At 38.8% G+C, this 14,348-nt stretch overlaps 1 protein-coding gene and 1 pseudogene across 3 annotated transcripts in view; one reads left to right on the top strand and one right to left on the bottom strand.

The window, feature by feature from the left end:
• The window catches only part of LNX2 (ligand of numb-protein X 2), an 80,635-nt gene that overhangs the window by 21,227 nt on the left and 45,060 nt on the right, over positions 1-14,348 (bottom strand). For both annotated transcript variants that reach the window (XM_080798416.1, XM_080798415.1), the window contains exons 3-4: positions 2,360-2,607; positions 939-1,138 (exon numbers count right to left, since the gene is read on the bottom strand). In XM_080798416.1, the coding sequence (XP_080654542.1) occupies positions 939-1,138; positions 2,360-2,607 (448 nt within the window). The remainder of the gene's footprint in view (positions 1-938; positions 1,139-2,359; positions 2,608-14,348) is intronic.
• On the top strand, positions 5,547-12,390 carry LOC308339810 (RAD51-associated protein 1-like; annotated as a pseudogene). The gene is made up of 2 exons: positions 5,547-6,191; positions 12,247-12,390. The product of its transcript is annotated as an RAD51-associated protein 1-like (transcript).

Raw genomic sequence — 14,348 nt, 5'->3', positions numbered from 1 at the left:
CTACTGCGTTAGATGTGAAGGAGTGAGGGCACAGACCAGAGAGGTGGCAGGGAAAAGGGAAGGGGTGAATACCACAGACCGTGGGGAAGGACTGAGCAGTGAAATCGAGGAGGCAAGAGTCCTTGAGCTTGGGTTCCTAGAAGACATCTTCTCTCATTCATGCCTATTTCTTCTCTCCTAAATATCCATTCTTTTAGCTTCAAGTACCACTTACACTCGTATGGGTCATATATCCAGGTCAATGTTCACATGAACTCTAGTCCTGTACAGTAGAATTCTGGCCATCTCATGCCCATCAGTATGCCCTCTAACATAATATCATCTTGCCCAAAGCTAGTTCTTTTGTTGGACTAGCTATTTCTCTTTAAAGAGAAGAGGGAAAGGGTAGCATCAAGGGTTAGTGCAGAGTCAGGCTGTTTGTGGACGAGAGTGCGTTTGAGAGCCAACAAGAGGTGGCCATGATTTCTGAATTCTACCTTAAATTCAATGGTATAAGTTTTAAGTACCATGTGCTGTGTGACCTGTCTTTTCTAGATTATAGTAATCAGTGTAGAAAAGGATAAATTAGACAATGAAGGTAACCGATGGATGGTACCCTGGGACTAGGGATACAGTCAATGGGACAAGAGAATTTAGCAGTGAAGGTAGCCCTGAAATAGCCAACCATGGAGTCCAAGCCAGGAGGAATCCAGCTGGCCCGGAGAGCCACGCACTGAGGCACATGTGGGATCAAATTTAAGATGGGGGTAAAAATACATTCCAAGTGTTTGGGGGAAATCGGAGAAATTACAGATAAATTCTGATCTATTTTGCATTAAAAAACAGTAAAACTTACCTTTTTATAAGTCAGGTTCCACAGTATCATAATTTCTTAAGTTTTAAATTGATGAATAAGAGCAAAAAAGAGGCAAGTTAACAAAATAATTTAAAATTGATACCTGAAGAATCTGGTCTCCAGCAAGGAGTCTTCCGTCTTTGGCGATCACCCCATCCCGATAGACTTCCTGGATAACAATGTTAATCAGTGGCGTTTCATTGCCGCCCACAATGCTAATTCCTAGCTGAATATAAGGATTAGACCGGTGAATTTCAATTGTGGTAATTTCGCCTTCCGGTAAACTAACCGGCTGTTGCGTAGCTGCCAAGTTAAAAACGAGAGAGAGAAAAATAGGTGGAAAGAAAAACGTTTTATATTTTGATTATCTTCAGGTAAGTAAGTTATCGTCTATCATTAGTGATGACCTTATGTTAATAGATGATTAATAACAAAGCGATACCACGGGATAAGAAAAATAGAATGACCAAAACACCTACAGGTAAGATTAGCAAAACACTTCCTCTTCGAAAGGTGATCAGTAAATAATCAACAAATAACTACTATGCATCAGATCACTAGGGACCACACAGTGATCTGATAAAGAAATATACAGACAATATCATCTTGTCCTAATTGATTAGAGAAAGTTTGACCCATGAAACAACTGTAAACAGTGCAAGGCAGTACATATGAAATAAAAAAGACAAACTCTGTGACATACAATCACCGCAGTGGTTGACAAAGTAACCACATTAAGCAAGAAGAGGAGGGTCTTGATCTGAGCAGTAGGAGATGGAAGAAGTGTTATAGCCATGGCTGGGAAAACTGGGATTTGTAGAAAAATTGGTATTTTCATAAGAGATAAACCTATTTAAAAGTAAGACACAGGGCCAACTACTAAGATATGCCCAAGATCTATGACTAGAGGTTTTCTGCCTGTTTCCTGGTGGGTCATGTAGACAGATCAGTGGCTGCTACCAGAGGACAGCAATAGTCAGACGCATGGCCTTGGAGTCAGATACATACCCAGCCATTTCCTGGCTCTTGGACTTTGACCAATGACTCTCTAAGTTTCTTCATCATTAAAAAAAAAATCCAGTATTGGTACAGCATTTAATAAGTTAATATATGTAAAGTGCTTGGCACAGTGCTGACACAGAATAAGCACTTAGGCTGAGGTATTATTTTTGTTCTTTGATGCTGTGGATTTCTTAGTCAAGAAGCAACAGGCTTCAAAACAAACAAACAAAAGAAGCCTGTTGATGACCAGTGAATTCATGGACTACAACAGAAGAGGGGCAGGGGAAGGATAACCAGCCTCAAGGTAAGACTCACTTTCTGTTTCTAAACTGCAAACTGTTTGACTTGTACACTTAAAGGGTGAATATGTGGTATGTGAAGCATATCTCAGTAAAATTATTTGTTGAAGAGAGAGAAAAAAAAACCACCCCATGTAGGGAAAGTAATAGGGAGTAGTGAGAAGAAAGGAAATATCTGATTTGAAAACAGATGACAAGCAAAAGCAAAGTGAAGAGCACATACTGTCAGTGGCCGCGTTCTCCTCGAAGGCGGGATTGTCCAGGCCAGGCTCCTCAGGCCACGTGGGCAGAGACGCTGACGTCAAGCTGCGCTCAGCAGGCGCTGTGCCTGTCCCTGAACAGTCCGTTTCGAGGGATAAAGTACCTGGAAGATCTATTATAGTGGTTCCGTTTTCATTCTCAATCTCTGTCTGAGCTTTACCAGTTTTCCTCCTTTCTAGGGCAAGTCTCCGATGAGAAGCTCCAGGACATCTAGAAAGAGAGCATCAGGGGGTTCCCAGATGATTTGAAAGGAAAAATGATGGACAGCTTGTGCCCCAACAACAGAATAGCCACTGCTTCAATGCCAAACTCACCTAGAGGTAATCCACAAGTGGTATGTAATTCTGATTTTAACCTCTGCTCAAACTAAGTTCCTACCACACTGTGTAGCAAATTTAAAACAGGTGTTGGCACAAATAGTGGCTTCATGCGTGTCTCAAAAAATACTTCAATAAAAACCTGTATTCAGATATATACTAGTCCCAGAAATACACCAGCACAGCTGACGGTACACTGCAAATACTATTCTGAGATCCTGATTGCATAACCCCTTTTTCATAGGGACGGCTTAACTCCTCAACAGGAGTAGAAACAGCAGTCTTCTTCCACAATGTGCTCCTGCATCCAGACTTGGACCTTGAGTAACACTGTTCCTTTCTGCTCTCAGGGCCAAGGGTACATATTCATTTATTAGTGAGGAGCAATACATCTGAGGCTCTGCCACTTGCAGAAAAGCAGAGCAAAGGCCCAAGAGGCTGCGTATGGTGGGTGGCGGTCTTATGCCTAGGCCTGCAGACCTCATTCAATGATAATATTTTTTAAAACCTCAAATTTCATTTAAAAATCAAGTATAGGATTAAATTTATTGAAAACTGGAAGCTATCCCTTCGCTGTAAAAGTAATAAATTTCCCCTCACAAACTAAAGATAAGTTGTGGGTTTCAAGTTCTTGAAAAAGATTGCTATGGAATTTCTTTATTCAGCTTTTTCTCATTCCCTATTTCCTCATCACCTTATTAAGAAAGAGGACAAATGATTTTCCTTCTGCATTGTTGTGCAGCACTCCAGGAAATGTTCCTGCAAGGATCTGACAAGTAACTTGGAAAATTGTATCATTGAGAAAAATTTTTGTCAAGTAAGTAGATTTAATGAGAAATGCATTTTAAAACTATTTCATTCAATTAAAAAATGGTGACAAAAACTGGATCATAAAAAAATACTTGAGACTAAAAATATAGGTAAAGATTCAATTCCCCAAATGCATATCACACACTGGTATCCATATGCGTAACAGCCAGTCTTCGATGGGGAAACAGACTAGGAACAGGAAGTGGGAAGGAAACATAAGCAGAATGTGCACAGCTGGGAAAGAGCCTAGCTAACAAATACAAAATCCTACAAACTAAGTAACTATAAAGCCCCTCTTATCTTATCCAAGGATAAATTTAAAAGTGGAAACCTGAAGTTGTTAGAGAGGTAAAGAACCGGGTATACTTACATCCCAGTGGGACAGCAAATTGCTAAGAGGGACTAAATAAAGGTATTTCATGTGATATCACAGAGAAATATGGAAGAACGCACTCATCCAGCACTCGGGAAAGTTACAGAGGACTGTACAACACCCACCTTTAAACAGATGGGCAGCTATGCACACAGAGACGGAACGTCTAGCCAGGAGGAGACCGTGAGAGAAAGACTTCAAACTACACAAGGGAGGCAAGAGCGTCAACAAAGAAAAAATGACAAGTAGTGCAAATGCCATGAAAGAGGCCAATAAGATAAGACCCAAAAAGCATTACTTCGCTTTGGCAGTTAAAAGGTCATGGTAACCTTAGAGAGAACACCTTCGGTGATGAGGGCAGAAGCCCAGACTATGGTACAAGCATTCTGTTCACACAGTGTATGCCTTCTATTAAAAACTGCACACTAAAACTGACTCGGCTTGAGGGGAAATGAGGATTGGGACAGACCATTCACAACCTGGGCATCTAGGGCATGGCTGCAATGGGTACGGGCTTTCTCTTTGAAAATGTTCTAAAAATTCGATTGTGATGATGGCTGCAGACTTCAGGGAGTATCCTCAATAACACTGACTTGCATATCTTAAAAATAGATGAACTGTATGGTAGGTGAAATATACCTCAAAAGAATTGTTTTAAAAGACAGTTAGGGAATGAGTAAATCAGAGCAGGCCTGGAAAAAAGCTCTTGACCACAGACAGCTCAAAGCCATGGTTCCTCCAGTCCGTAAACATTTGGAACTGAAAGAGAAAGGAAGACTCATTTGTTGAGTGTCTAATCTGTGCCAGTCACCGTGGAAAGACCTCTATATACCACATTTCACTGAATCCTCACAACCACTCTGTTATCCCTATTTTACAGATGGGAAACTTGACACTTAACTAAGGCAACGTCCCACAGCTATTAAGTTGCAAAGTCAAAATCCAAACAAACTCAGAGCTGATGCCAAAGACATCTGTTCTTTCCACTACATCATGCTAAATTCATTCTTTTTTTATTTTAAGATTATTTATTTATTTGAGAGAGAGAGAGAGAGAGCAAAGAGAGAGCAGGGGAGGGGCAGAGACAGAGGGAAAGAGAATCTTTAGCAGACTCCTGTGCTGAGTGTGGAGCCCGATGAGGGGCTGATCCTAGGACCCTGAGATCAGGACCCGAGCCGAAACCAAGAGGTGAAAACTTAATTGACTGAGGCAACCAGGTGCCCCTTTCCTAAATTCATTCTTATGGAATTCTTTTTCTAGGGCAAAGTGAATTTGTTTCACAAAGTGGTGTCCAGAAGCACAATCAGAGAATATGAGAATGAGAAAGTACTTAGTGAAAATTAAAAAGCAAACAAAAATCACAAACAACAAAATCAATGCATCTTTTTAAATGGAGCATTTAACACCACCACTACAAACCACAACTGGCATCGGGGGTATAACTTGGATCATTCAAGCAGGTAGATCAATGTAGCAGGAGGCTAGTGCAGGAAATATTAACAATGAATAGAACCAGGATGGCTGGTAATCACTGGAAGGCTGGTGGCAGGGGGCGCAGAGCTCCGGTGTCTGGCTGTGAGCGGGCACTGAAACCGCACTGCCATCAACAAGACTTTGAAAACTACCTATTTCCAGTCTTGAAGAGGGCCATGCTCTGGCCCACGAGGCATAACAAACAGTCAATTACTCATAGTTTGAGGACTCTGACAGTGGCGATGGTTTTGGTTCTGCAACTGCACTTTTAAATAAGACATCGCCAGAGGAGTTAAAATTAGAAACACCAAAACCTAAACTGAAGAGTCTCCAGAAAGAAGACATTCCACTATAAGAGAAACCCCTAGAAAAGGATGGCTTTGGATGACAAGCTCTGCCGGGGAGACTTAAGAGTCACGCTGGCTTTATCAGTGAAGCAACTTGAATCATCACCATGGGACGCAGAGGAAGCTCAAGATCAAAGCAAAGGGAAATGGGGCAACAGTGAACAGAACAATGACTAAGTCTCCCCACAGCTCCAACTGCTGCATAGCCAGTGATTATTTAGATCTGGGTAAGATTCTGGAGGAAGGGGATTTTCATGGTGTTTCAGGGACAAGAAAAGCATCAGTGCATGCTGCAATACAAAGGAGGAAGACCCACAGCGGCGGCAGTGCAGATCGCTCTGATCTAGACTCTGCATCTGGTGAAGAATCTGAGGGTGATTCTGATTTTAATGAGAGTGAAAACATGATGTAGATTTCCCTATGAGAAAAAGTAAAGTTAAAGACATTAAAAAAGAAGTGAAGATAAAATCCCCAGTAGGGAAAAACAAAAACAAAGAAACAAAAACAAAAAAAAGAGAAGAAACCTAAATTCAAGTGTAGTACTTTGAAGGCCTGTAGGAAACCATTACAATACTCAGTCTGTCAGCAGGAAGCAGAAAACCCAGGTGGGTCCCACCAGCAGTGTGCAGCGGTGTGAGCCCAGGGACAGGAGTATCTGCTAAGACTCCAGATCAGTCCCCACCTGGGCTTGTCCAGATTAGCACGAGTTAAAACTTTGCATCCAAATGCAGCCAGGAACTGTGTGGTAGTAAAGAAATGTTTCATTCAGAGGATCAGTTTTACAAGTGTTGATACTTGATGTGTGTTTCTATTTATGGAGGGTATCTAAAATAAGGGAATCCTTTAACATCATAGAAATGATCTCTGCCCATTCTGTGATAATGTTCTCTGAAGCTATTCAAGACTTCGATAAGAGATTTGCTTATAAGAATTATCTCGGAATATCATTTCCTTCTGAAGAACATATTCTACTTTTCTTATGTATGATAAGTCATTGTCATTACGTAGTTGTCAGTTTGACATGGAAGAAGTACACATTACATGGTGTTCTTTTCTAGTAACACGAAGCTCCTTTCTAGCCTCGTCTAATTTATGGGATCTTAACTTGAACTGTTTAGAGTTTATCTGGCAAAAGGAAATATTCCCATTTTTTTTCCAGGGGACACTTCTGAAATCTTACTTAAGCTACATTGCCAATTTTGTTGCAAAGGTGTTTCATATTTTAGCCAAACATTTTTTTTTTAAAGATTTTATTTATTTATTTATTTATTTATTTATTCAACAGAGTGAGAGATCACAAGTAGGCAGAGAGGCAGGCAGAGAAACAGGAGGAAGCAGGCTCCCTGCTGAGCAGAGAGCCTGATGCGGGGCTCGATCCCAGGACCCTGAGATCATGACCTGAGCCGAAGGCAGAGGCTTTAAACCACTGAGCCACCCAGGCACCCCAGCCAAACATTTTTTTTTTAAGATATTATTCATTTATTTGACAGACGGAGATCACAAGTAGGCAGAGAAGCAGGCAGAGAGAGAGAGAAGGAAGCAGGCTCCCCACTGAGCAGAGAGCCCTATGCAGGGCTTGATCCCAGGACCCTAGGATCATGACCTGAGCCGAAGGCAGAGGCTTTAACCCATTGAGCCACCCAGGCGCCCCACCAAACATTTTTATAGAAAGAATTCAGAATTATTTTACACATTAAGATGGTTGCTGTAAATGGCCTATGTCTCCTACTTAGAAGTAGAGGTTTATTGTATAACAAATAGAAGGTACTGACATTTTAAAAAGCTCACATTGTCAAAATCTTTAATAAAAGTGAAAAGGTTTTGATACATTCTTTTCCTTGATTCTATTGTATCCATGTCTGTTTCATGATTAAATGAATGCTTTGGGGGAAAAAAAGAATAAAAGTAGAAAAGAAATGCATGCAACATTTAATTAGATGAGAGTAGGCATGTGTTGACACAATGTGGGCAGAAAGAGAGCTCTGAGACAGTGGGCTGCCCCTTAAAAAGGACACTGTGACTTGCCACAGGCTGAGGGCTATACTGCCCTATGGAGGTATCTCTATATACTGGTGTGTCTTTTAACTTTCTTAAATAAAACCAGAACGCTCCTACAGCAAGCAGAGCCAAATTTTCCTTTCCTGCTGAAGGTTATGCTTGTATTCCCACTATTCTGGCTCTCTTCAGGAAGAAATTACATTGAACTAACTTGATTTAAGATCTAGTAGTGTCAGATTAAAAGATTTCACTCATAGGGGATTTAAGAAACAAAACATAGGGGAACATAGGGAAAGGGGAAAAAAAGAGAAGGAGGTGAAACATAGGAGACTTAACGACAGAGAACAAACTGAGGGTTGATGGAGAGAGGTGAGTGGGGGATGGGTTAAATGGGTGATGAGGATTAAGGAGGGCATTTGCTGTGTTGAGCGCTGGATGTTATATGTAAGTGATGAATCACTAAATTGTACTCCTGAAACCAATATTACACTACATGTTAACTAACTAGAATTTAAATTAAAAAATAAAAAATAAATAAGTGATGGGTACTAAAAGGGCACTTGTGATAAGCACAGGGTGTTGTATTGAAGTGCCGATTCACTATATTGTACACTTGAAATTAAAATTACACTGCATGTTAACTAACTAGAATTCCAATAAAAATGCACAAAAATAGAAAAAAAAAAAGAATGTCTGAAAAGCCTCTTTTCCATAAAGGAATGAGAACTGTGGCAAAAATCACCAGAACCAACTCTTTCTGAGCTCTGGAAATTAGTCAAAGCTCTGTAGCAATCTGGAGTGCATTTATTCAAAGAAAATGATGGAATCTCTGTGTTCAGAGACCTTATTAAAAATGTCTAGCGTTCAGTACAAAATTAAGACACATGCAAAGAAACAAGGAAGTATGGCCCATATATAGGAAAAAAAATAGCAGAAACCTTATCCCTGTAGAAGCCTAGACATTGATTTTAGCAGACAATGACTTATATCAGGCATTACAAATATGTTCAAAGAACAGACAAAATCATTCCTAAAGGAAATTCCTAAAGGAAAACATACGAATGATGTCTCACCAAATAAAAATGTCAATAAAGAAATATAAGTTATAGTAAAGAACCAAATAGAAATTCTGGAGTTTAAAAGTATAATAAATAAAATGAATTCACAACAAATTTGAACAGGCAGAAGAAAGAATCCATGAATTCGAAGATATGTCAATTGAGATTACCCAGTCTCAGGAATGGAAAGAAAAACAATGATTAAAAAAAAAAAAAAAAAAAGGATAGAATCTCAAGGACCTCTGAGATACTAACAAGAGTATTAATATATGGAGAATTGGAATCCCACAAAAATGGCATATGTCATTTTTGAGAGAGAAGAGGGCAGAAAGAATATTTGAAGACATAACCAGAATCTTGCTGAATTTGATGAATCTTGAAAGCAGCAAAAGCAAAATACCTCATATCACATACATCTGAACCTCAGTAAGACTGACAACTGATTTCTCTTCAGAAACCATGGATGCTAGGAGGCTGTGGTAAACACAAAGTGCTAAAATAAACAAACACTGTCCAAGAAGCCTACAACCAGAAAATACATCCTTCAAAAACAGGAGAAATGAAGACATTCCCAGATGAAAAGTTTGTTGCTATCAGACCTGCCCTACAAAAAAACACAAAAGGAAGTCTTTCAGGCTGCTATGGAAGGTACTTAGTACCTCATATCCACATGAAGAAATGAGCGCTGGTAAGGGTAACTACACAAACATAAAAGCATACAAGTAGTTTTGGGGAGCGCCTGGGTGGCTCAGTTGTTAAGCGGCTGCCTTCGGGCTCAGGTCATGATCTCAGGGTCCCAAGATCCAGCCCCAGATGGGGCTGCTCAGCGGGAAGCCTGCTTCTCCCTCTCCCACTCCCCCTGCTTGTGTTCCCTCTCTCACTGTCTCTGTCAAATAAATAAATAAAATCTTGAAAAAAAAGTAGTTTTGGTTTCATGACTACTTTTTTATTTTATCTGATTTAAAAGACAACTGCAAAAAGAAATAATTATATTGTTTCAATGGGTATATAATGTATAAAGATGTAATTTGTATAACATCAACAGCACAAAAAATGGGGAAGAAATGAGCTATCTATGAGCTAAGTTTTTACTCTAGTGATATTAAGCTTGTATTAACCTAAACTAGACTGTTATAAATTAAGATGTTAATTATAATCCCCACGGCAACCACTAAGAAAACAATTAAAAATATATATGTAAACAGAAATGATGAAGGAATTAAAAGGGAATACTAGAAAATACATATAAATACAAAAGAAGGAAGTAATGGAAGAACAGAGAAACAAAAAAATGACAAGTAGCAAAATGGCAGACATAAATCCGGCCTGATCAGTAATATAGATAAATACAATAAACTTATAAATATAAATAATATAATAAATATATTTAAATATAAATTAAACACTCCAATGAAAAGTTGGTGATTGGCAGAATGGATAAAAAAAATAAAAGATCCAGGGGGCACCTGGGTGGCTCAGTTGGTTAAGCGACTGCCTTCGGCTCAGGTCATGATCCGGGAGTCCTGGGATCGAGTCCCACATCAGGCTCCCAGCTCCATGGGGAGTCTGCTTCTCCCTCTGACCTCTCCTCTCATTCTCTCTCTCTCTCTCTCTCTCTCTCTCGAATAAATAAAGTAATTTAAAAAAAAAAAAAAAAAAATAAAAGATCCAACTGTAAGTGTGTCTACAAGAGACACACTTCAGATTCAAAGACACATATAGGTCAAAATTAAAAGAAAAAAAGGTATACCATGCAAATAATAACCAAAAGAGAGCTGAGTAGGTATACTAATTTTAGACAAAACAGACTTTGAGACAAAAAAATTGTTTCTAGGGGCGCCTGGGTGGCTCAGTGCGTTAAGCCTCTGCCTTCGGCTCAGGTCATGTTATCAGGGTCCTGGGACTGAGCCCTGCAGCAGGCTCTCTGCTCAGCAGGAAGCCTGCTTCCCCCTCTCTTGCTCTGCCTGCCGCTCTGCCTTCTTATGATGTCTCTGTCTGCCAAATAAACAAACAAAAAAATCTTAAAAAAAAATTGTTTCTACTGACCAACAACATTTTACAGTGATGAAATGTTCAATCTATCAAGAAGCTGTAACAATTATAAATGTAACTAACAAAAGACCCTCAAAGTCCATAAAGGAAAAAATGACAGAATTAAAGAAGAAATAGAGAGATCAACAATAATAGTTTAGGACTTCAATGCCACACCTGCAATAATGGATTGAACCATTATGGCCAGATAAGAACAGGGAAAGAAGAACAGGGAAAGACTTTAATAACACTATGAATCAACCAGAACCAGCGGGACATCTATAGAACACTCCACCCATCAAGAGCATAAAACACATTCTTCCTCAGTAAACATGGAGCATTTTCCAGGATAGACCATGTGCTAGGTCATAAAAAAAAGCCTTAATTAAATTTAAAGGACTGAATTATACACAGCATGTTCTCTAATCACAATTAATTAAAAATGGATCAAAGACCATAAAAGTCTTAGAAGAAAACAGGTATAAATCTTTGTGACCTTGGATTAGGCATTGATTTCTTGGCCATGACACCAAAAGCATCAGCAAACAAAGAAAACACAGAGAAACTGGACTTCATAAGATTAAACCCATCTGTCCTTCAAAGAGCATAGGAAAGTGAAAGGACAATCAACAGAACAAAAGAAAACATTTGCAAACGATATATTTAATAAGGTTCTAGTATCCAAATATATACAGGATGCTTACAACTTACACACACACAAAAAACCCATTATGAAAATCAACTACTGATGCTGAGCATTTATTTACATGCTTATTGGCCATTTAAATAATCTTCTTTGGAGAAATATCTATTCAAATTTTTTCACCCATTTAAAATTGTAGATTACTTGCTTTTTCGTTGAGTTGTAAAAATTCTTTATATATTCTGGATACTCATACTCTCATATGATTTGCAAATATATATATCTGCTTTTTACATTATACATAAGAAAAGAATGCTGGCAAGAATGTTTGAAACACAAACCCGAACCAAAAGCAGATGCTTAACCAACTGAGCCACACAGGTGCCCCTGAAATTCTATGAATTGATAAGAAACTTATCAATTTCTTTCAAATGAGTGAGACTGTGTGCAGAGATGCCACAGTCAGAATAATCATATTCTGTGACTCATGGTATCACTCAGTTGCCTGTCTGGGTTGGTTTTAAAACATGGCCGCAAATGTTTGGCCTCCTCCCATCACAAAGTGAAGCCCAGGTCCCCTGTCCCATTGAATCTGAGTGGACTGCTTCAAAACAGAGTGACAGCATAAGGGATAATATGTGACTTCAAGGTTAGTTCATACAAAGCCATCTAGCTTCTGCCTTATTCACTGAAACACTGAATGCTACATAAAAACTTTAAATACCCTGAGGCTGCCATGCTGGAAAGGCCACCTGTAGGCTTTCCTAGCTGAGCCAGTACCTCTGGTTTTCTCCACCAGGGTGCCGGCCATGTGAATGAAGAAGCCATCTTGGAAGTAGATTCTCTAGTTCCAAATGTTTTGGTCCTTGGCTTTCAGTTCTTCCCCGCTGTGGCCCAGATTACACATAACAGGGACAAGTCATCCCTGCTGTGCCCTGTCTGAATTCCTGACTCACAGAATCCATGAGCAGAATCAAATGCTTGTTTTGTGTCACTGTATTTGGGGTGGCTAGTTTCTCAGCAACCGATACCAGAACATAGATTAACCATTTAAATGAAGAAATGTTAGCTGAATGTCAGTTTTTAGCAAAGGGATTCAAAGACTAGTAAAGACAATTCAAAAGCCAGCATTAGATTCTAATTTGTGCTCCGCTTGCAGGGACTACTTAACATCAACATTTTAAACTGAAAACTAGAGAAAGGTCAGGCTGTTCCACCCATGTCTATTCCAATGGGATATAAAAATTATACTTTGTAATTTGCCTTTTTATTTTTCATAGTCAATAATCATTCTTGGCTGTTTATATCAAGCCAGTCACTCACCTTTTCAAATCATTCACCTTTTTCAATGTATCGTTCACTATAAAGGCCTGAGATGCTTTGGAAATGACTAAACGAGTAGCTCAAATGTTAACAAGCTTACTTGGGAAATGGAACTTGCAACTGGACGTGAAAGCTTAGCCTTTACCAACCTACAAATGAAAGGACAGTGTGCTGTTCCCAAGTTTTTACACTCCAACATAAACTGCTTGATCCAAAATACTAATGATACGTCAATTACACATTAAATTCTTGTAGGCATATTAAGTTAAGTGAATATTCCTAAAAATTCGTGCAATGTTTACCTCACTGCTCTCAAAATAATTGGTAACTGAACTGAGACTTTGTTCAGTTCTTCTAACATCCTCTAACTGATATTCGTAAAAGAGTCACAGAAGAAAACTATTCCCTAAAAGGAATAGTCCAACTGAGAGAAATAAGGCAAGCCTAAGATATTCCTCAACCTCAGTAAGCAGACCCCACCCAGAATACCACATTCAAAAGTCTGGTGTCGATTTGTACAAGGTCTCTGCTGTCGTGCTCAGATCCTACACCTGCTGGTGACTGAGGACACAAGGAAACCTAAGGCCACAAGCACTTTCACAAGTCTCTGTATCTAGATTTAAACAATTTTTCTATAAATCTTCATGTTTCTGACACTGTGAAAACATCTTGTTCTTTCTCATATATCTTAACTATTTCTAATGAGTATCCTCATTTTATAACACTGTTATTTAGGAATAGAAGGACCACATATACACATGTCTACAGGAAACTTACTACCACATAGTAGTAGGGAACATGATTTGACCTGTGGTCAAGTCAGCACAGTATATCAGAATTGTAAATAAGAGTGTTAGAAGTTTAGGCCTAACTATACCATTAACTAGCTCTAAATCTTTGTGATTCAGTTTCCTGATTTGTAAAGTGAGGGGATGAAGTTAGATAATCTCCATCAATTCTATGATACCCCATATATTGTACTGTGAATTTTTCACAGCAATCCTAGCTGTCTATTGCACAAGTGGCTGAACTCTGAAATCCAGAAATCAATACATTTATTTCTGTCATATTATGTGATTCTTCATACATAAGACATAGAGATATATTTTAACCCTTCCTAAGGGTATAAATAATTCTAAAAACCAAATCTTTCACTAATGTCAAATTATAAAACTCACTAATTGGCTCAATAAATTACTTAACCTTTTAATAAAAAGCTTTATTAGAATAAAAATCCCCATTAAATGCTTTAAATTTTCCAACCCCTAGTTCTTATTCAGTCTAGTCCTTGAACACAGATTCTTTATAAGATCCTAGCAAATAAAATCATGTACCCTCATTTCCATGTTGCAACCAAATTACCGTTTATACTATCTGCATAATATCCCGTGGAGTTGATGTACTATGGTAGTTTTAACCCTTCCCTACTGTTAATTAGATCAACTCTGATTTATTGAACTATGCACAATGCTGCAGTGAATACATCTTTATACATAATTTTTCCTTCTTTTGGGTTATTTCCTTAGGATAATAAGCTACATAAAAGGATACTCACATTCACACTTTTTGAAACAAACT

This window comes from Martes martes (assembly GCF_963455335.1).
Source record: "Martes martes genome assembly, chromosome: 3".
Lineage (NCBI taxonomy): Eukaryota > Metazoa > Chordata > Mammalia > Carnivora > Mustelidae > Martes > Martes martes.
This window is presented reverse-complemented; position numbering and strand designations above follow the sequence as displayed.